The sequence below is a fragment of the Syzygium oleosum genome, unplaced genomic scaffold, assembly GCF_021117445.2.
Source record: "Syzygium oleosum isolate NSW1041296 unplaced genomic scaffold, Sole_v2.1 Sole_v2.01, whole genome shotgun sequence".
In the NCBI taxonomy this organism is placed as follows: Eukaryota; Viridiplantae; Streptophyta; class Magnoliopsida; order Myrtales; family Myrtaceae; genus Syzygium; species Syzygium oleosum.
Window position 1 is genome coordinate 36,378,984 of NW_026607485.1, and position 22,213 is coordinate 36,401,196.

The window sequence follows — 22,213 nt, forward strand, 5'->3', positions numbered from 1 at the left end:
GCATCTTAACTAATCCTCCCTCACGACGAGCCCACCCGATTAGGACAATCCCCTAACTCCAGAGGGAAATAAACATTTGCACACAAATTTCAACTCGAATCCCAATTTGTTGTTCTCCACCCAACAACCATCATGGCAAACCGCCACAAGACCGCGAACCCATGTCAATAGGGACTTGCACCACAGCATTTACCTTCACCATCTTGATCTCTTCCACCAGACTATGTTTAGGATATATTCAAAAGACATTGAGGATATTTTTCATATTTCCTGTGGTTGTACATATAATTGGGAGACTCTATATTCCAGATTGTATTGTACTTAATTTGATTACTTAGATAGTCATCTAGTAAAATCTGTATATATGTTCGTGTACTCTTCATCAGGAATGTATCAAATACATAAATTCCAAATTTCTCTCTTACGCGTATTATTTCTTATCTAAGTCAATCCTTGCTCAATAAATATGGTTATATACGAGGTTTTCCTAGAGATACTCGCCAAACACGGTACATATTGGGGGGCCATCAAGAAGTGAACATGGCCCAGGCCTCCTGAGGAACTTGTCGGCCTAGCTCGACAGTTTGAACCTGTTTTTCTTGGCTCGATGTGCAAGCACAGGCTCCACGAAATTTTTTTTTTGGCCCTGACCGTACCGTCTAGATTTACAATCCAGCCTGCATTGAGCTTAGCCAAGTTTTTATATTCACAATTTTCCTTTCGTTTTAGAAGTTCTTCTTAAGAAATGAAATTTCATAATCTAAACGTGCACATCAATATTTATATCGAGAATTATCAAATGACACATGTGATTTTACTTAAAATCCTTCATTTTATTTCGAACTGAGCCTGTTTTTCAACCTCAAAACCAACTATTTCGACCTCTCTAGAGACCATTTTGATTGTACTTACTTGCTAATTCCAATGCTTCAGCTAATCTAGGGTTTATTCATGACTTTTGTATGGTTTTCATAGAATAGGTGCATTCTAAACTTTCAAACAAATAAAATGTAGAATTTTTTTTTTCCAAATTTGTTGACTCGGCTCCCTTTTTGGGCCAACTTTGATAGCACTAGCTACTCGGCGCAATACCTCGTCATGTCTTTGGAAAATCACTAAGAGAGAGTCTAAGTCCACACCCAAAAACTCGAGTCAATTAACACACCTAATTAGATTTTATTGCACTTAAAAACTTGTGCTATTGAGTAATGAACCAACTGGACATGTAAAAACAATTGTTTTACGCCTCTGTTTCATTAGCAAGAGACGGAGTGACAAGTTCAAAGTCCTGTTGTGCTGTCTGTTTCAACTATCCAAACCCCATATGCTATATCCTACCAGGTTTCCATTCGCTTCATTATGATGAGACGACGCCATATCTTCTTTACTGGTACCAGCATATAATGTGCTCAAGATTCAAGAGTAAATACAAGCTGTTCAGTTAATGTTGGACATATGATACTCAGCAATCCCAATTAAAGCCGAGCCGAACCGAAAACAAAATGCTGGACAGATGATTGTACAATGTCACAATAACAGTAAGATGTACCCAGGCAATCATCAACTTATCTGAACTTCAAGCTTTTCCAGAATCAGGAATCGTTGGGAAAAAATCAGCTTCAGTATCGGAATCAGGGCTTCCTTTCGTCTTGTAGTCCTGATGTCGGTGGGTGTTTAGTGAAGGGCTAAGTAATGAGTGGAGTTCATGAAATGTCACAAGCACTGCATTACAGAATGCAGACCATTGCTTTTGTATGGCCACTTCCCACGAGAAGTCCAGCTCTAGGGGATCTGCGTTGTTGAACGGCCCATCAAATTCATCTCCGGCAGATCATGAAAAGGGGTCGCACCGGTTGCTCATAGTAAATAGAGTGAGCCTCGAAAATCATCTTGACTGGTGGGCCCCTACGCAGTTATCCAACAGAGACTATTGATGAAGAGATCATGTCATCCTCTCTTTCACTAGCACAGTCAGAAGAACTGCGGGATTCAGGGAAACTATCCTGAAGCTTATGTTTTAGAAATCTTCGACCCTAGTCCTTTTGAAGACCCCTCTCTTCCACCAAACCCCTCACTTTCTCAACGTCACTCCATCTTCCCATTTCAGTGTACAAATCAGAAAGTGTCGGAAACGTATTCCTAGAAATACGGAAAGACGGAAACAAATTCCTAAAAGACGAAAAACTCGAACTATCGAGTAACATCAAAACATTTGCGGAAACGTGCCCAAGAGAACCTGAATCACCAATCGTCTAAAGTACATCACCAAGAATGGCGTACCTTGTTTTCCACGGATTAAATGCTCCAATTGCAAATTTGAGAGTTCTTGGCGGATTCTACTGCAAGGCGGAACTTCGTATGCGCCTTGGGAGTTTTTTTTTTTAGAATGAACGTTACCTGTTATCCCGACCCGTTGACCAAAAAAAAACTCCCAATGCGCATACGAAATTTCGCCTCGTAGTAGAATCCGCCAAGAACTCTCGAATTTGCAATTGGAGCATTTAATCCGTGGAAAACGAAGTACGTCCTTCTTGATGATGTAGTTTAAACGATCGGTGATTCAAGTTCTCTTGGGCACGTTTCCGCAAATGTTTTGATGTTACTCGATAGTTCGAGTTTTTCGTCTTTTAGGAATTTGTTTTCGTCTCTCCGTATTTCTACGAATACATTTCCGACATTGGTATCAGAGCATGTGTTCTTGTTTCCTAATCGTTTAACATGTTTATAAAACGGATTGTTGGCCGGAATTTGTGAAACGGTGCCGACAAACGATCAGGTACAAAAAACGACACTCGGCCGTACTGTTCAAGGTTGTTTCTCAATTTTTGTGCATCGAAATTTATTTTTAAAAGTGTAGGGTCGTAATGCTCGTCCAGACGAGAAAAACGACGGGTGGCACACCGCTAGGGGAGGCCGAACGTGCCTCCACGCGCTGCCGCAAGCGGTGGCTTCCCCGGCACGCGCCATGCAAGCACGTGCGGACGTGGCTGATGTCACACTGACGTCAGCCACACTGGTTATTCTCCCGGGCTGAAAGGCTTGGCTCGACCAAGAAGGCCTGAACCAACCCGGTTGGTCCGATCCGACCCGTTTTTCGGACCTGTTGTCCCAACCCGTTGACCATTTGACTCGATCCGTTGACCGGTCATTCGTTGACCGTTGACCAAGAGTTTACCAAAAAAAAAACTCCCAAGGCTCATACGAAGTTCCGCCCCGCATTAGAATCCGCCAAGAACTCTTGAATTTGCAATTGGAGCATTTAATCCGTGGAAAACAAGGTACGTCCTTCTTGGTGATGTACTTTAGACGATCGGTGATTCAAGTTCTTTTGGGCACTTCGTCGGAATTTAGTGTTTGTATTAGCGTTGGTTAAACTTGATTTTAGTTTGAACTTCCATAATAGTGGTGTTGATTTGTATTTGGATACGAATTACTATGGTTGTGGATACTTTCTGGATAGTTTTATTGTATTAGATGTTAACTGTGGTGATGTTAACGTTTGTTATTCCTTATTTACATCTTCCAACTCCTATGATAATGATATGAATGTGTGGCATGCTAGACTTGGTCATATTAGCCAAGAACAAATAATAGATTGGCCAAAGAAGGCTTATTAGGCAATATTAAAAAAGTCGATTTGCCTATTTGCAAGCATTGCCTGATGAGGAAAACAACAAGGAAACCATTCGGAAAAGGCACAAGAGCTGAGTTTCCTTTACAACTAATCCATTCTGACATCTGTGGTCCAATGAATGTAAGAGCAAGGCATGGGGTTGTATATTTCATCACACTCATAGATGATTGTACTCGATTTGGTTATGTCTATTTGATTTTTCATAAATCTGAGGCATTGAGTTGCTTCAAGAAATTTATAAACTTGGTAGAAAATCAATTAGATAAGAAAATAAAAGCGTTAAGATCCGATCGAGGTCGAGAATATTTATCTGATGAGTTCATAAATTTATGTGATGAAAAAGAAATAGAAGAACAGTTGTCTATTCCATATACTCCTCAACAAAATGGTGTTGCCGAGAGGAGAAACAGAACCCTATTGAAAATGGTTAGGTCCATGATGGCACAAGCTAACTTACCAATTACTTTTTGGGGTGATGTTTTATTAACTGCTGCCTATGTACTTAACCGTGTGCTTTCTAAATCAGTTACTTCTACTTCGTATGAGTTATGGACAGGTAGAAAACCCGATTTAAGCTTTCTTAAACATTGAGGTTGTGCTGCTTATACTCACGAGCCCTCTCACAAGTATGGAAAACTGGGCCCCAGAGGCACGAAGAGTATTTGCATAAGATACTCAGAGCACTCGAAAGGGTATGTGTTTATAGGTGAGCAAGAAAGTGGGAGTATAACTAAATTTGAATCACGAGATGTCACATTCTTAGAGAATTAATTTCCTAAGAAAGGCGAAATAGGTGAGGATTACTCACTATTTGAAACCTTGCATCCTGATAATGAACTTAATGGAATTCGTCCAAGTGGGAGCAATGTAAGAAGTGAGGAATTAAATTCGCCTCAATCTCAATTGCAACCGTTTGATGAGACGATACCGTCATTATCTAATCTAAGTGGGAGCGTAATGGAGAATGATATATAAAGTGTACAATCTCCTGGACGGCGAACAAGTCGCAAAAATATTCCCCAACGACGTTTTGACATAGAAGGGAAAACTTTCGTGGTCGCTCTACAAGATGAAGATGAGCCAAGGAATGTAAATAAGGCTCTAAATTGCCCTGACAAGGAAAATTGGATGATTGCAATGGAAAAAGAAATGGAATCAATGAAGTCAAATCATGTTTGAGAACTGGTTAATCTTCTAAAAGGACGCAAAGCTATTGGGAACAAATGGGTTCACAAAATAAAGCGTAAAGCTGATGGCTCAATAGAAAGATATAAGACTCGCCTCATGGCGAAATGGTATAATCAACAGGACTGAATTGATTATGAAGAAACTTTTTCTCCTATAGTGAGATTTACCTCAATTCGCCTTATTTTGGCAATAGTGGCAACTATGGATCTTGAATTGCATCAAATGGATGTAAAGACTATTTTTTTAAATGGAGAATTAGAAGAAGAAATTTACAAGAAGCAACCCGTTCACTTCATTGTGGATAGCTAAGAACAAAAAGTTTGTCGACTTTTAAGATCGATATATGGCCTTAAGCAGTTTTCGAGACAATAGTATATACGTTTTCATAATGCCACAGTGGCATATGATTTTACAATGATTGATGAAGATCATTGCGTATATATCAAAAGATCCAAAGATCAATTTGTGATCTTATCATTATATATTGATGACATACTGATTGCCGGAAGCAATATGGAGTTGGTTAATACTGTAAAGAATTAGTTATCGTCCAACTTTAAGATGAAAGATATGGGTGAGGTTGCATATACTCTTAGAGTTAAGATTTCAAGAGATCGTTCTAAGAGATTATTGTCTTTTTCGCAAGAGACTTATATAAATAAAATTCTTGAACGATTTTTTATGCATTACTGTAAACCTATGGATACACCTATTGCAAAAGATGAAGGATTGAGTAGTAGATTGTATCTTAAGACTCTACAAGAGAAGGAACAAATGAAACATATTCCTTATACTAGTGCTGTTAGAACGTTAATGTACGCTATAATGTGTACAAAACCCGACATATGTTTTTCAGTTGGAATTGTAACTGGATACCAATCCAATCCAGGTCAAGCACATAGGAAAGCCATTAAAAGAATCATAAGGTATCTAAAAGGTACTGCTGATTACTCTCTAAGTTATTAAGGAAATGATCTGTGACTTGAAGGCTACTCAGATGCTGACTGGGGAGGAGATTTGGATGAAAGGAAATCTACCTCTGGATTTGTTTACTTACTGAATAATGGCGCCATATCTTGGAGTAATAAGAAATAAAATTGTATAGCCTTATCCACCATGGAAGCCGAGTTAATGGCATTGTCAACAGCAATACAAGAGGGAGTTTGGCTTAAGAGATTTTTGGATCATTTAAGTATTACCGAGAATGCTGCAAGCTCATTATTGGTTAATTGTGATAGCCAAACAGCGATTGCTTACACCAAGGATCCAAAATATCATTGCAAGACCAAACATATAGATACCAAGTACAACTTTGTTAAAAATATGGTAGCACGAAAGGATGTGAACTTGCAGTACATATCTACGCATAGAATGATAGCAGATCCTATGACGAAACCAATTCCTAGAGATGTTTTCTATGGTCATGTAAAATCTCTAGGACTGCGTAGAGAGTGTTGTACTAAATATTATATTTTCCCTTAATGTTCACGCTTAATGAAGTTGTTCTGTCATTATTAATGTCTATGAGTTTATTTGATATTTATGCATCTTAATACTTAGTGCACTATGTTGAGAAAGTATGTCGGACAGATGAGATTAGCCCACTCACACGGGTAATCATCTCTATTTACTGTGTGATAAATAGAGATGAGACAATTTTAAGCTTATTATCTAGGTGATAATTGAGAGCTCAAGCTTAAAATACAGATGTCGCCTTAACTAAGTATTAAGATGAGGACATAACATTTACTATGTCTGAAAGTAAAACAGCCCACTTATTTTTTACTTTATCTGTCTTTGATGCCAAATGTGAGTTCTGATGATTCTTTGGAAGAGTTGATACGTGAACTCAAGTTTAGACATTGAGTATGTCTGAATTATCATCTGTACAGTATTAAGTGTAAAGACATGCACTCCATGAGGAAGGAGAGAATACCGTAATACGTATTTCATATTACGTATGCATGAGATGACCAATAAGAGTTGACAAAAGTTTTGATCTCAACTTTTAAGTCATGTGAGATTCTTGAGGAAAAGAATTCCTCATTTAGTGCCCTCATGACTCTGACTTAGTCTCAAAGTTTCTATCCAGTGTTTGCTATCTTAGGGTATTGCCAATGGTCATGAATGATTCGATCTAATGGGGCATTTCTAGAAAAGCGAGCTGGACTGAAATGGAGAGGTTTAAGGAAGGAGAAAGATCAATTTGGGGCAAAAGGACACTATAAGTGCCATAACTTGTGTACGGAGATCACTTTGGTGCCATAACTTTTTTTCGGATCACTTTGGTGCCAAGTCGGAGGAAAAACGATCACGTAAGTGTCATAAGTTTTTTTTGGATCACTTCAGTGCTAAAATTTTTGAAAAACGATCACTTAAGTGCTAAAATTTTTTAAAAACGATCATTTAAGTGCTAAAATTTTGAAAAACGATCACTTAAGTGCCAATCTCCGGCGAGCCACGTCAGCTTCAGAAATTAATAAAAAAAATGCCACATCGGATTTCCGGCGAAAAATTGTGTACGGCATCAGAGTTGGCACTTAAGTGATCGTTTTTCAAAAATTTTAGCACTTAAGTGATCGTTTTTCAAAAATTTTAGCACTAAAGTGATCCAAAAAAAACTTATAGCACCAAAGTGAGCGCCGTACACAAGTTATGGCACTTGTAGTGTTCTTTTGCCATCAATTTGGTTATGATGTCACATTCTATTTTTGTATTCACAGGTCGACCAATTATGATTTTGAGTAAATCATAATTGTGAATACAATATACGTGATACTAAAAGAGATCAAGAGAGATATAAATATGACTGATTAATCTAGGGTACTGCATACTATATCTACTCGAAAACGTTATGCCCAATTTGAGCTGCTATGTATTCCTAACAGATGCATGGCAACGAGCTCTTGAAGTATGCTGGTCGCACAGATTGTTTGTTAGTGTGAATATTGCAGAGAAGAGAGAGTTATGTTTAGCCCATCATGTGCGAATGGGAGATGATAGGTTTTGTGAATATTGGGCCGCCCATGTTGGGCTAACCCAGCCCATTAATCTTGAAAGGGTCCATGAGAGAGAAATAACCGCCGAGGCAGTTATTTGCGGGAAACTGCAAAATGAACAAAAGAGTGAGGCAGAAAGGTTACGTACGTTCTGTCAGTCAATTTTTTACATTCACACTCACAAGAAGAAACTTCTCTCACTCAAAAAAAAAAGGAAAAAGGGCTTTCACTTGACGATCGAAGAATCGTACTCTCTCGATGTTGCAATTGGAGCATTTAATCCGTGGAAAACAAGGTATATCCTTCTTGGTGATGTACTTTAGACGATCGGTGATTCAAGTTCTCTTGGACACGTTTCCGCAAATGTTTTGATGTTACTCGATAGTTCGAGTTTTCGTCTTTTAGGAATTTGTTTCCGTCTTTCTGTATTTTTAAGAAACTCTCGAACTATCGAGTAACATCAAAACATTTGCGGAAACATGCCCAAGAGAACTTGAATCACTGCTCGTCTAAAGTACATCACCAAGAACGACGTACCTTGTTTTCCACGGATTAAATACTCCAATTGCAAATTCAAGCATTCTTAGCAGATTCTATTGCGGGGCGGAACTTCGTATGCGCCTTGGCAGTTTTTTTTTTTTTAGAACAAAAGTTCTTCAGAGAAGACAATAGATAATTTATCACGTATCTACACACAACCTCCTTAGAGATAACTTCTCAATTTTTATTCCACAATATCTCTCAGTACTATTCAAACTGCCCTTGGCAGTTACTACTTTATCCGCAACTGCCTTATCCGCAAGTAACCGCTCAATAGATGATGGGCCGGCATGATAGATCATGGACCGGACTTGCCCAACATGGGCGGCCCACATAAAATCCATCATCTCCCACTCACACATGGTGAGCTAAACATAACTCTTTCTTCTCTGCAATGTTCATACTAGCAAATAATCCGTGCGACCAGCATATTTCAAGGGCTCGTTGCCATGCATATGTTAGGAATACATAGCATCTCAAATTGGGCATAACGTTTTCGAGTAGATATAGTATGCAATACCCTAGATCAATCGGTCATATTTATATTTCTCTTGATCTCTTTTAGTATCTCGTATATTATATTTACAACTATGATTTACTCAAAATCATAATTGGTTGACCTGTGAATACAAAAATAGAATGTGACATCATAAATAAATTGATCTTCCTCCTTCCTTAAACCTCTCCATTTCAGTCCAGCTCGCTTTTCTAGAAATGCCCCATTAGATCGAATCATTCATGATCATTGGCAACACCCTAAGACAGCGAACACTAGATAGAAATTTTGAGAATAAGTTAGAGTCGTGAGAGCACTAAATGAGAATTTTTTTTTCTCAAGAGTCTCACACAGCTTAAAAGTTGAGATTAAAACTTTTTTCAACTCTTATTGGTCATCATATGCATACGTAGTATGAAATACATATTACGGTATTCTCTCCTTTCCTATGGAGTGTATATCTTTACACCTAATACCGTACAGATGATAGTTCAGATATACTCAATGTCTAATACTCAATGTCTAAACTTGAGTTCACGTATCAATTCTTCCAAAGGATCCATTAGAACTCACATCTGGCATCAAAGATAAATAAAGTAAAAAATGTGGGCTATTTTATTTTCGGACATAGTAAATGTTATGTCCTCATCTTAACACATAGTTAAGGCGACATTTGTATTTTAAGCTTGAGTTATCAATTATCACCTAGATAATAAGCTTAAAATTGTTTCATATCTATTTATCACACAATAAATAGAGGCGATTACCCGTGTGAGTAGGCTAATCTCATCTGTCCGACATACTTTCTCAACATAATGCACCAATCATTAAGATGCATAAATATCAAATAAACTCATAGGCATTAATAATGATATAATAACTTCATTTAAATATGAACATTCAGGGAATTTACAATATTCAGTACATCAGCGTCTACGCAGTCCTAGAGATTTTACATGACCATAGAAAATATCTCTCGGAATTGGCTTCGTCATTGGATATGCTATCATTCTATGCGTAGATATGTACTGCAAGTTCACATCCTTTCGTGCTACTATATCTTTAACAAAGTTGTACTTGATATCTATATGTTTGGTTTTGCAATAATATTTTGGATCATTGGTGTAAGCTATCGCTACTTGGCTATCACAATTAATCAATAATGAGCTTGCAGCATGCTCAGCAACATCTAAATAATCTAAAAATCTCTTAAGCCAAACTTCCTCTTACACTGCTGCTGACAATGCCACAAACTCGGCTTCTATGGTGGATAAGGTTATACAAGTTTGTTTCTTACTACTCCAAGATATGGCGTCATTATTCAGTAAGTAAACAAATCCAAAGATAGATTTTCTTTCATCCAAATCTCCTCCCCAGTTAGAATTTGAGTAGCCTTCAAGTCGCAGATCCTTTCCTTGATAACTCAAAGAGTAATTAGCAGTACCCTTTAAATACCTCATGATTCTGTTAACGACTTTCTAATGTCCTTGACCTGGATTGAACTGGTATCTACCTACCATTCAAACTGAAAAACAAGTGCCGGGTCTTGTACACATCATAGCGTATATTAAACTTCCAACAGCACTAGCATAAGGAATACGTTTCATTTGTTCCTTGTGGAGTCTTATGACACAATCTACGGCTTAATCCTTCACCTTTTGCAGTAGGAGTATCCATGGGTTTACAGTCATGCATACAAAATCGTTCAAGAACTTTATTTATATAAGTCTCTTGCGAAAGAGACAATAATCTCTTAGAACAATCTCTTGAAATCTTAACTCCAAGAATATATGCAGCCTCACCCATATCTTTCATCTCAAAGTTGGACGATAACTAACTCTTTACAGTATTAACCAACTTCATATTGTTTCCGGCAATCAGTATGTCATCAATATATAATAATAAGATCACAAATTGATCTTTGGATCTTTTGATATATACGCAATCATCTTCATCAATCATTGTAAAATCATACGCCACTATGGCATTATGAAAACGTATATACCATTGTCTCGAAGACTGCTTAAGACCATATATCGATCTTAGAAGTATGCATACTTTTTGTTCTTGGCCTTTAACAATGAAGGCAATGGGATGCTTCATGTAAATTTCTTCTTTTAATTCTCAATTTAGAAAAATAGTCTTTACATCCATTTCATGTAATTCAATGTCCATACTTGCCACTTTTGCCAGAATAAGGCGAATTGAGGTAAATCTCACTACATGAGAAAAAGTTTCTTCATAATCAATTCCTTCCTGTTGATTATATCATTTCGCCACGAGGCGAACCTTATATCTTTCTATTGAGCCATCAGCTTTACGCTTTATTTTGAGAACTCATTTGTTCCCAATAGCTTTGCATCCTTTTGGAAGATCAACCAATTCCTAAACATGGTTTGACTTCATTGACTCTATTTCTTCTTCCATTGCAATCATTCATTTTTCCTTGTCAGGACAATTTAGAGTCTCATTTACATTCCTTGGCTCATCTTCATCTTGTGGAGCGACCATGAAAGTTTCCCCTTCTATGTCAAAACGTCGTCGGGGAATACTTTTGCGACTTGTTCACCGTACAAGAGATTGTACACTTTATACATCATTCCCCATTACGCTCCCACTTAGATTAGATAATAACATTATCGTCTCATCAAACAATTGTAATTGAGATTGAGTCGAATTTAATTCCTCACTTCTCACATTGTTCCCACTTGGACGAACTTCATCAATTTCATTATCAGGATCCAAGGTTTCAAATAGTGAGTAGTCCTTACCTATTTCGTCTTTCTTAGGAAACTCATTCTCTAAGAATGTGACATCTCGTTATTCAAATTCAGTTATACTCCCACTTTCTTGCTCATCTATAAACACATACCCTTTCGAGTACTCTGAGTATCTTATAAAAATATTCTTCTTGCTTCTGGGACCCAGTTTCTCATATTTGTGAGAGGGCTCGTGAATATAAGCAGCACAACCCCAAGGTTTAAGAAAGCTTAAATCGGGTTTTCTATCTATCCATAACTCATACGGAGTGGAAGTAACTGATTTAGAATGCACACGGTTAAGTACATAGGCAATAGTTAACAAAACATCACCCCAAAAAGTGATTGGTAAGTTAGCTTGTGCCATCATGGACCTAACCATTTCCAATAGGGTTCTATTTCTTCTCTCGGCAGCACCATTTTGTTAAGAAGTATATAGAATAGATAACTATCTTTATATTCCTTTTTCATCACATAAATTTCTAAACTCATCAGATAAATATTTTCGACCTCGATCGGATCTTAATGCTTTTATTTTCTTATCTAGTTGATTTTTTACCAAGTTTATAAATTTCTTGAAACAACTCAATGCCTCAAATTTATGAGAAATCAAATAGACATATCCAAATCGAGTACAATCATATATGAATGTGATGAAATATACAGCCCCATGCCATGCTCTTACATTCATTGGACCGCAGATGTCAGAATGGATTAGTTATAAAGGAAACTCAGCTCTTGTGCATCTTCCGAATGGTTTCCTTGTTGTTTTTCCCATCAGGCAATGCTCGCAAATAGGCAAATCGACTTTTTCAATATTACCTAATAAGCCCTCTTTGGCTTATCTATTCATTCGTTGTTGGCCAATATGACCAAGTCTAGCATGCCACACATTCACATCATTATCATAGGAGTTGGAAGATGTAAATGAGGAATAACAAATGTTAACATCACTACTGTTAACATTTAATACAATAAAACAATCCAGAAAGTATCCACAACCATAGTAACTCGTATCCAAATACAAGTCAAAACCACTATTATGAAAATTCAAATTAAAACCAAGTTTAACCAATACTAATACAGACACTAAATTCCGACGAATCTCCGGAGCATATAATATGTCATGTAGGAACAATGTGCGTCCACCATGCATCATTAACTGGTAGGTGTCAATCTCTTTAACTTCAGTTTTGGAGTTATTCCCTACATAGATCCATTTCGTTCCTGTCGGAACCCGTCGAAACTCCACGAAAGCATCTTTATCCTTTACTACATGGTATGTGACTCCTGAATCTACAGTCTACAAAAGAGTAGACTCAGTTAGAAATTCAGAACTTGACGCATAAGCAAAGTTCTCAAGAATGCAACATGTGTTTACCTTATTTGGCTCGCCACAATCGCGAGCGAAGTGGCTCTTCTTGTTACAGTTGTAGCACTTCACCCTTGACATCTTTTTAACGAAAGGACGCTTTCCTTTATCATGTTGGTTAAATTTCGGTTTCTTACCCGAAGAACTTACTCCCTCGCCTTTCCATTTCATGAATCTTTCAACGCACTTGCGCTTAGAGCTCGAAGCCTCATGTGAGCTAGAACCAGCATAATAGATGTCGGTTTCTGGTTTCGCCGTCAGGATGCGATCCTCTTCCAACTCAAGATGGTGCATGGCATCCTCAAAGGTCTTGATATTCTCATTATGGGTCATGTGCACCTTCATGTGCTCCCAGCTTTGAGACAAGGAATGGATCACTGCTTGCACTTGCTGCTCATCAGTCAGAATGTGTCCAGCATCCTTCAGCTCATTAATCATGTTCGACATGTTTCTCAAGTGTTATTTCATGGACTGACCATGAGGCTTCTTATACGAGTCAAACCTTATAATGAGCTGTCTCAGCTTGGTCACCGATATATGACCAAATCTTGCTGCTAATGCTTCCCGCATTTCTTTGGCATTCTCAAAACGCTTGAACTCTCGCATAATGTCATTTTCCATGCTACTCAGTAACGTGATGCGAGCAATCGAGTTCTTCTTCTTCCAAGCAGTAAACGCCTTTTTATCTCTCTTATGTTGTGCAGTGTTCTCATCCTCATGTTCTTCCATAACTTGGTTAAGAGCTTCTGTGCTTCTTGCTCTTCTAGCACATATTGGATTTTCATGTTTCATATTTCATAATTTTCGCTGTTCAATTTCTCTCATTTGTTCAGTTCAGCTACTATGTTCTTAGTTGCTGAAGTCATGGTATCTGAACATTTCAGACACATACGCACGAATTATTAATACCACTCATTTATACATCAATTTTACACAAACTGATTATATTGATCAGTAATTTCACATAGGTTTTAGATTCGAAAGTTTAATATGTTCCCAATCATCATCTAAAATCTTAATTTAAATTATCGTAATATAATCATTAAGATAAAATTACGTTCTTTAAAGTTACTAAAACTATTAGAACTCTCATTCAACCACATGATACTAATAAGACAGATATTATAATAGAATCGTACCATAAACTATTCATAACAAAAAAATATCCATCAACGTTCATTCACTAAATACTATTTTTCATAAGAAACGAATCTAGCATAGGAAAGAAATATCAACATTAACATGAACAGTAATGTCCACCTAGGATATCTAAGACCAACCTAAAGTGAACATATCCATAAATGATTACGAAAGTTGAAATAATTAATAACATTAGGTCGTAATCTCTTTGCAATGAACTAGGATGGAATCATAAAATTCCGTAGGAAGTTCTTTCGGACTGTTCCCCAATCAAGAAAAGACCCTTGCAGTTTCCTTAGGTTTGCGCCACGGCGCATTCATTATGCACCCATTCATCCCACGCGTTGATGTCCTCGTTGCCATGACCCTAATGTATCTTCTTAGGAAGGCTTCCGCAATCTTATCATATCTCAATGTTTTAGAGTTCTCGAAAACATTAAGCAACACCCTTTGCTCTTGTCTAGGAAGAGAGTCATAAAAATAATTAAATTTTATATCTTCTGTCATCAATCCTCCATGCCAAATAACTTCTTGTATCATTTTGTTGACTTTAACAACATGGGTCAACATATCAATATGGCCATTCCAAAAACAGCCAACTAACTCTCTTCTCTTCCTCTCTAAGTCTGCCCTTTGTTCAGCCGTCCTAGGGATAATAGAGGTTCGATACCTTCGTACCATCGTTCTTGCAACAAATGCAGAAAAAATCAAAGCATTACTTTTTAATCCATGATACAATATTGCAAGAAACACATTCTGCCCCCCTTCAGCACCCTTTTTTTTGTCGGTGGTCAATGCTGGTCAACGATCAACGGATGACCATGTCAGGTCAACGGGTCATACGGGTCTGCGGGTAGAGTCATCGGGTCAAAAAACTGAGTCGAATTGGACCAATCGAGTTAGGTCAGGACTGCCGAGTCGAGCCGAGCCAGGCCTTTCGGCCCATGGAGAATAACCGGCGTGGCTGACGTCAGCGTGATGTTAGCCATGTCCACACGCGCTTGCATGGCGCGTGCCGCGCACGTGCGTGCGGTAACCACTGCGCACGTGCCAGCGAAGCCGCCACTTGCAGTCGCGCGTAGAGGCACGTCCGACCTCCCCCGGTGGTGTGCCACCTATTGTTTTTCTCATCTCGATGAGCACTACGACCCTACGCTTTCAAAAATAAATTTTGATGCATGAAAATCGAGAAACGACCTCGAACAGTATGGCCAAGTGTTAGTTTTTCGTTCCCGAGCGTTCGTCCACGCCGTTTCACGAATTCCGGCCGACAATCCATTTTATAAACATGTTAAACGATCAGGAAACAAGAACACATACTCTGATACCAATGTCAGAAACGTATTCCTAGAAATACGGAAAGACGGAAACAAATTCCTAAAAGACGAAAAACACGAACTATCGAGTAACATCAAAACTTTGCGCAAACGTGCTCAAGAGAACTTGAATCATTGATCGTCTAAAGTACATCACCAAGAAGAACGTACCTTGTTTTTCACGAATTAAATGCTCCAATTGCAAATTCAAGAGTTCTTGGCGGATTCCACTGCGGGGCGGAACTTGCGGAACTTCGTATGCACCTTGGGAGTTATTTTTTTTTAGAACGAATGTTCTTTAAAGAAGACGATAGATACTTTATCACGTATCTACACACAACCTCCTTAGAGATAACTTCTCAATTTTTATTTCACAATAGAAAGCAAGACATAGTAAGCGCCATTTTCCGGCTCCAATTCAATGAGCTTCCTCGCTGCAAGTTTGCTCAAGTTTAACTTTCCATGAGCTGTAGAGCCTACTAAAATTACTCTACACATGGTTTTGGTTGGCTTAAAAGTCTTTCGCCTTATCAACTCAAAAGCATCTTCTTGACACCCACTACACATTAGGAGGTTAACCACACATTCATAATGCTTGATGCCAGTAGAAATTCCAAACTCTCCATTAATCAGCGCGCTGAAAATTTCTCTACCCTTATTTATCAATCCTGATTGACTACAAGCAGAAAGCATTGCAACCAAAGTTTCTTTGTCCGCCTTAACCCCTTCTTGTTGCATTTCACAAAACCAACTCACTGCCTCATCACCGTTTTTAGCGAGAGCTAGCCCTTTAATCACCATATTGCAAGTTGTCGTGACCTCACCTCGGCTAATAGATTATTAAGACTAAGCCTAAATTGGGCCCTCCCAAGCCCAATTTGGGCCCTCTCAAGCCCTACCAATTCGTGACTTAGGATTAAAGTTCTTAACGTGGAAATGTTTTCATGCTTGGAGTCGTCACTAATCTATTTGCGGTAGGTCGATTAGAAACCTAAATAAAACATAGGGAGATATGTTTTATTTTTACGAACCAGAGTTCTAAGCTCGGGGACTTGATTACGCTAGATCTAGTCTAATATCCTTTCGGTACATTTTCTTTTCAAGAAAAAATGTTTTGGCAGATAGTCTGGATCCATTTTATTACCTAGATACTAATATGTAGGGGTGACCATGCGGGTGCGCAATCCATCAATTTAACACCCAATAAGGAAAGCGATATATAAATTGCTAGATTAGGAGAATAGCGTACCTTAGAGCAACGAAAACATCTGCATTGTTAGTTAGAAAATCATATAAACAGACCTACTATGATTTCTAATTATCAAAGCAATCCACTCAATGTATTTCTTTTTGGGATTTCTCTTAAATAAACGAAACTAGCCTAAGTGCCATGACGTGCAAAGTATGACATGCAATTAATTAAACCTAACATGCAAACTATATGACATGCAATTAAATGACCTAACTCTAATGACGGGCAAATGATGTATTTTTTGGTATTTTTTAATTAAAATTCGAAATTAAAAATTACTCAAATTAACATGCAATCTATCCTAATTAACTCATTTTTTGGGGATTTTCATGAAAATTCGAAATCTTAAAATACCCTAAATAATCTATTAGGGTTAGAATAACACCTAATTTAAACTAGGAGATAAATTATCTTAAGTCCCAATTTAAACTAAATAATTATCCTATCTTCTAGATACATTTAGGATTCCTTAAACATGCAAAACTTCTAATTTAAATCATATCTAACATATTTTTGGATTTTCTTTTTAAAAGGAAAATAAATCACACGAAAGATAACAATCACGCATCAACCAATTTGCACAATCCACAAAATTATTCTTATCTTATTCGAATTAGGAGAGGGAATCAAACTAACGGTCATATCTATAGGGTTATAGATATCGACGGAAAGCCGATTTTTTAATTTGGAAAGCAGATAAAATCTATTATCGTATCCAAGTGGTTATGGATAAGATAACGATTTCTATATCGCCGCATATCGTACTTTAGGAATAAGGTCGGATAGTCGTCCAGATAGATTGCTAAATTAAGAAAAATTCCTAATTCGAGTATCTTAGGATATTGCGGATATCACAAACATTATCCTAAGATATCTAGCTAACCACCAAAGAATATCCACGAAATATTCAAACACCACAAACTTAAGAAATTAAATATTTCGGAAAATATTTGGATAATGATCTTACCTAATTTCGCGGATAACTTTCAAATTTGAACTCGGATTGAACTTGGGCTTGCAGATCACGGGACAGCTGACGACGGGTGACCGATGGTGGCACAGGGGCGGCTCGGCAAGGCTCCAAGCTAACGGACGAAGCGGCGACGGTGGAGTCCTTCACGGTCGTGGTTGGCACGGTGGAATGATGGCCTGCGGTGATACTGGCAGCTTTCGGGAAAAATCGGGGAAACTCGCCAAGTTGCAGTGGTGGTGATGAGCTCGCTTAATGCCGACCGGCATCTCCTGGATTTGTCGCGGGTGCGACATGGAGAAAGGCTCGGTTGCCTTTCTTGCTCGTGACTTTTGTGTTGAGTTCGTAACCCCCTTTTGTCTTTTCCTTCGTATTATGGCTGGGAAGAACTTCGCTTTAATGAACTTGACTGTGAGCGGATGTTTGACCAAATTGTCAGACTGCACTCACGAGGAAGACTACAAACAAACATCACCGCTTCATCACCATCTTCAGACGCTCACGATCTCTCCTTCTCTCTTACTATTCTTTGGCCGTGTACAATGTTGTGTATTTATGTGGCCTCCCCCGTGAATGGATCTTTCCATCCTCGGTTCCTTCTATCGTGTGCTGAACGTTGGTCAAGCGGTGGTCCGGCGCAGCAACGAGGGGACGGGCAATGGATCGGCAGCAGCAGCTGGAGCACTGGTCGGGATCGGATCAGCAGCGGCTCACGTCGGTGTCGGGTGGAAGCGGTGGTGTCAGGTCTAGGCACAGCAGCGGCAGCTCATGGACGTCACTAGATCGGCATGCTAGTGGACGTCGGGCAGCGGCGGCAGCGAGCACAGCGTAGGCATGGGCGATGCGGGCACGGCGGTGGTTGCGCACGTACGCGGCCAACTCTCTCCCTCTCCGTCAAATCTCACGTGTATTTCTCGCTCTCTCTAAAAATTATGATCTCCGAAATTATGAGAGTCCAGATTATGAGACATAACGACATATTTATATCGCATACCTAAGTTAATTGGCCGGGCTTTCTAATCCTTATGGGCTTTGGCTTAGGCTTTATCATCTAATTTTATTTTAATTCCAAATGGGTTGAATTGATTTGAGCTTTTCTTTAATTAAGCTCAAATTAAGACAACCAAGACCCATTACCCCATCCTCCGAATGAGCCGAATTTCACTCGACGCCCGAGCTCGGTTTACGCGATGAATTTTCAGCTTACTTGTCGCCATCGGTCCCATGCGGAATGCAATTAACATATATAAACCTAAGTTATATGCTATACAATTTTAATATTTTTATTTAGGGGTTAAATTTTAATCCTTAATTTTCTATGTAATTAATCACTAAATGATCGGTCGAAATTTAGGCGTTTACACAGGTCAAAACACTCTTCTCCTTTACGCTATGGAAAGCTTTCAATCCATCATCAACTCTCCTACATCTCATGTACATATTGACCAAAGCAGTCCCCAGAGTCGCATCCAATTCCCAACACCGTCTCCTCACAAAATCATGCACCCACATGCCCATTCCGAGCTCGCGACCGCTCGAACAAGCGGCCAACACATTCACCATCGTGACCCGATTCGGGTCTAACTCGGGCAACAACATCCGCTCGAACGCCATCAAGACGTCGCCGAACCTCCTAACCTTCCTGTACCTGGTGATGAGGACGGTCCACGACACGACGTCTCTGCGGGGCATTTCGTCGAACATCCGGCGGCAAAGCGCCATCTCCCCCACCTCCGGACGCGTAAAGATCGAGCAGCGAATTCCGGACGAAGATATCCTCGACATGGCCCGTTTTGACGACGTGGGTATGCACGCAGAGCCCCCGTCCGAACTCCCCAGAGTCGGCCAGGGGACTTGAGGAGGAAAGGGAAGGCGAAGCTATTGGGACGGATGGCGTCCTCGCGCATGCGGGCGTGCGTACACCCAGAAACGAACGCCAGGGGTGCGGGAGAGAGAGAATGCTCTGATGACGGTGTTGCGGACGAGGACGCGGGGTCGCGGGAGGGCGGGCGACGAAGGGCAGGGCCAGGCGCGAGAGGCCGAGGGAGGGAGGGAGTGGCAGGCATCGATGAAGCGCGACGCGAGGGCGGGCGGCGTCCGAGCCGAGGTCCAGGATGACGAGCCGGGCGTGGACTTGGCGGGCGTGGTTCGGGCCGGCGCAGCGAGCGGTCAGGGCGTGGAGGGTGTGGCCAATCGCGGTCTGAAGGTGGGCGCGCGGTGTCATGAACTCGGGTGAAATCTTTCGCGGCGGAAAGGTGGCGTCGACCGTCGAGAATCAAGATTCCGAAACGTCTCTTTCGCCATTGCTCAGCAAAAGTCGAAGCTTCAAAAAGAAGTAAAAAGAATGGAAGACGAACAAGAAGATGCGCATCCGGGGAATCGAACCCCGGTCAGTACCGTGGGAGGGTACTATGATACCACTACACCAGATGCGCGATTTGCTCATCATTTGCTCGTTTAAAATATATATCATTAATACTAACTGTGCCCAATACTCGTTAAAATCCGATCAGTTTTTTTTTTTTCGAAAATAAATATTTCGTTCATATCTCATACATAAGAGGTTCCAAACAAAACAAATCTCAAACGGTGAAGTAGAACAACAAAGCACAAATTGTGATGATAAGCACACTCTCTTCTCACAAGAACAGATCTATCTTGGTATCAAAACAAAACGGACTGTATCGATCATCGAATCTTGCGTCGTCTTAAGTGATGAGCACACACCGTAATCTTTTTCTCCTATTGCTATGGTTTGCCCAGTGGGCGGTGCATGCCTAGATTTATCGTCTTCAACACCATCGTTGTACGGAGATACAAAAAATAGATTGAACAAACTCATAAATCTAGATTTAGATCTAGAAAGGTTGAACAACCACATAAATGCCTCCAAGGAACTTCCAGACCTGAGAAGAGCCCCTAGATCTATATCGGGAAATTAGAACTTCCGAGAAAGTCATATAACCACCTCCAGTGCCGCATGAACTCGCCGTATTCCTCCTCGATCATGTCTAACTTCTTGGTCCGGAGGATCTTAAGAACGGGTTAATTCCTAACGATGGAAGCGGAAGACATGGCATTTTCGTAGGTTTCTAATGTCTAGTGAACGATCACGACCGCATGCACACTGCCACACGCATGGTGTACGTGTCCGAGGAGGAGAGAAAGGGGAAGAAAATGGAGGTTCAGGCGAGAGAGGTTGAAGGTGGGGGCGAGAGAGACAAAGTCCAGAGGGAGGCAGCGAAGGAATGAATGGGGGGGGTCATCGTTGAATATCAGCCTTTTAATTGAGTGGGTGAGAAAAACCATCATGAGTGCTTTCAAGCAAGAGGAAGATGATACGAAATCGATGTGATAAGACATTGGAAAAGAAATACATCACGGGCACGACATGACCATCGGCGGTTTTATTCTAAGGAGTTTCGCCATCCTCCGTCGATTCTTTCGTTGGATCGCCGACATGGACATCGGGATGCTTTGGGTGGACAAACGAACACGCCGCTCTTCGATTCGCTTGGTTTGGCGATCGGAGCTCCGGTGTGGTGTTGAATGTTCCGTGGGCTTTTTCGAAGTTTCTAGAGACGCATGAACTTTTTTCTAATTACAAATCTTAGTTAATGAGAAGGGAAAATGACACAAATGATCCATGAATTTTACTTTAATGTGTAATGTGATCCCTAAATTTTTAATTTATTCAATATAATCCCTAAACTTTAGCTCAATGTACAATGTCATCCCTGAACTTTTAAATTGTTCAATGCGATCCTTGAACTTTTAATACATATTCAATTTAGTCCATTTACTATATGAAAATATTCAATGTTATCATTGAACTTGAATTAATGGAACGAGAACATTGAACAATTTCATATAATTCAAAAACTAAAATGAACATCATCAAAAGTCTAAGTACTACATTAAATAAATTAAATGTTCATGAACCATATTGTATATTAAGGTAAAGTTCAGGAATCACTTTACATATTGAACTAAAATTCAGGGTTTTGTTATTCCTAACGAGAAAACCAACATGATTTTCCCTTTTGAATTTTTTTCCAAACCGATAGATTTTGACCTACGATGAGGGGTTTGAATGAAAGAGAGAAAGCCATACCCAGGATGTGCTCAAGTGGGAACGTTTGCTCTTAAGATTACACATGAACTAAGGAACATCTCCTAATTGATCAGTAGTGCACTTAGGGCTAAGATATGTTTGCTCATATTGCTTAAACTCTGGAGAAGAAAACGAAATTTAACTAATCCCATCCACCTATACCATAAGAGTCTCCAAATCTCTCTCTCTCTCTCTCTCAGGCACTTCACAATCACAAAACAGAACATGGTCATCACATTCGCAAATAATAGTATGGGGTCGTTCTTCAACTTTAGAAGGCAAAGCTACTTCCGAAACCATAACATTTACACAGTCATTATCATGTCATGCATCACCGTGTTTACCAAATACTCGTCCCTATTTTCCTCTCCTAAAGAGAGAGTGGGCCATTTTGGCTGGTGGAAGTTGTTGGTCTCTCCTGATGTGAACGTGG

The 22,213-nt window shown here is 39.6% G+C and overlaps 1 protein-coding gene and 1 non-coding gene across 2 annotated transcripts; both read right to left on the reverse strand.

The window, feature by feature from the left end:
• Positions 1-19,016: 19,016 nt before the first annotated feature.
• Positions 19,017-19,451, reverse strand: LOC115680910 (pentatricopeptide repeat-containing protein At3g26630, chloroplastic-like). The gene has a single exon (XM_030604751.1). It carries the CDS (start codon positions 19,449-19,451, stop codon positions 19,017-19,019), a length of 435 nt encoding a protein of 144 aa, XP_030460611.1.
• Positions 19,452-20,030: 579 nt separating this feature from the next.
• TRNAG-CCC (transfer RNA glycine (anticodon CCC)) lies at positions 20,031-20,101 on the reverse strand. Its single transcript has one exon. It is a non-coding gene; the product is annotated as a tRNA-Gly (tRNA).
• Between the last annotated feature and the right edge of the window lie 2,112 nt (positions 20,102-22,213).

Excerpts from the sequence above, each read along its gene's own strand:
- LOC115680910 (XM_030604751.1), bottom strand. The coding sequence starts at position 19,451 with ATGTCGAGGATATCTTCGTCCGGAATTCGCTGCTCGATCTTTACGCGT.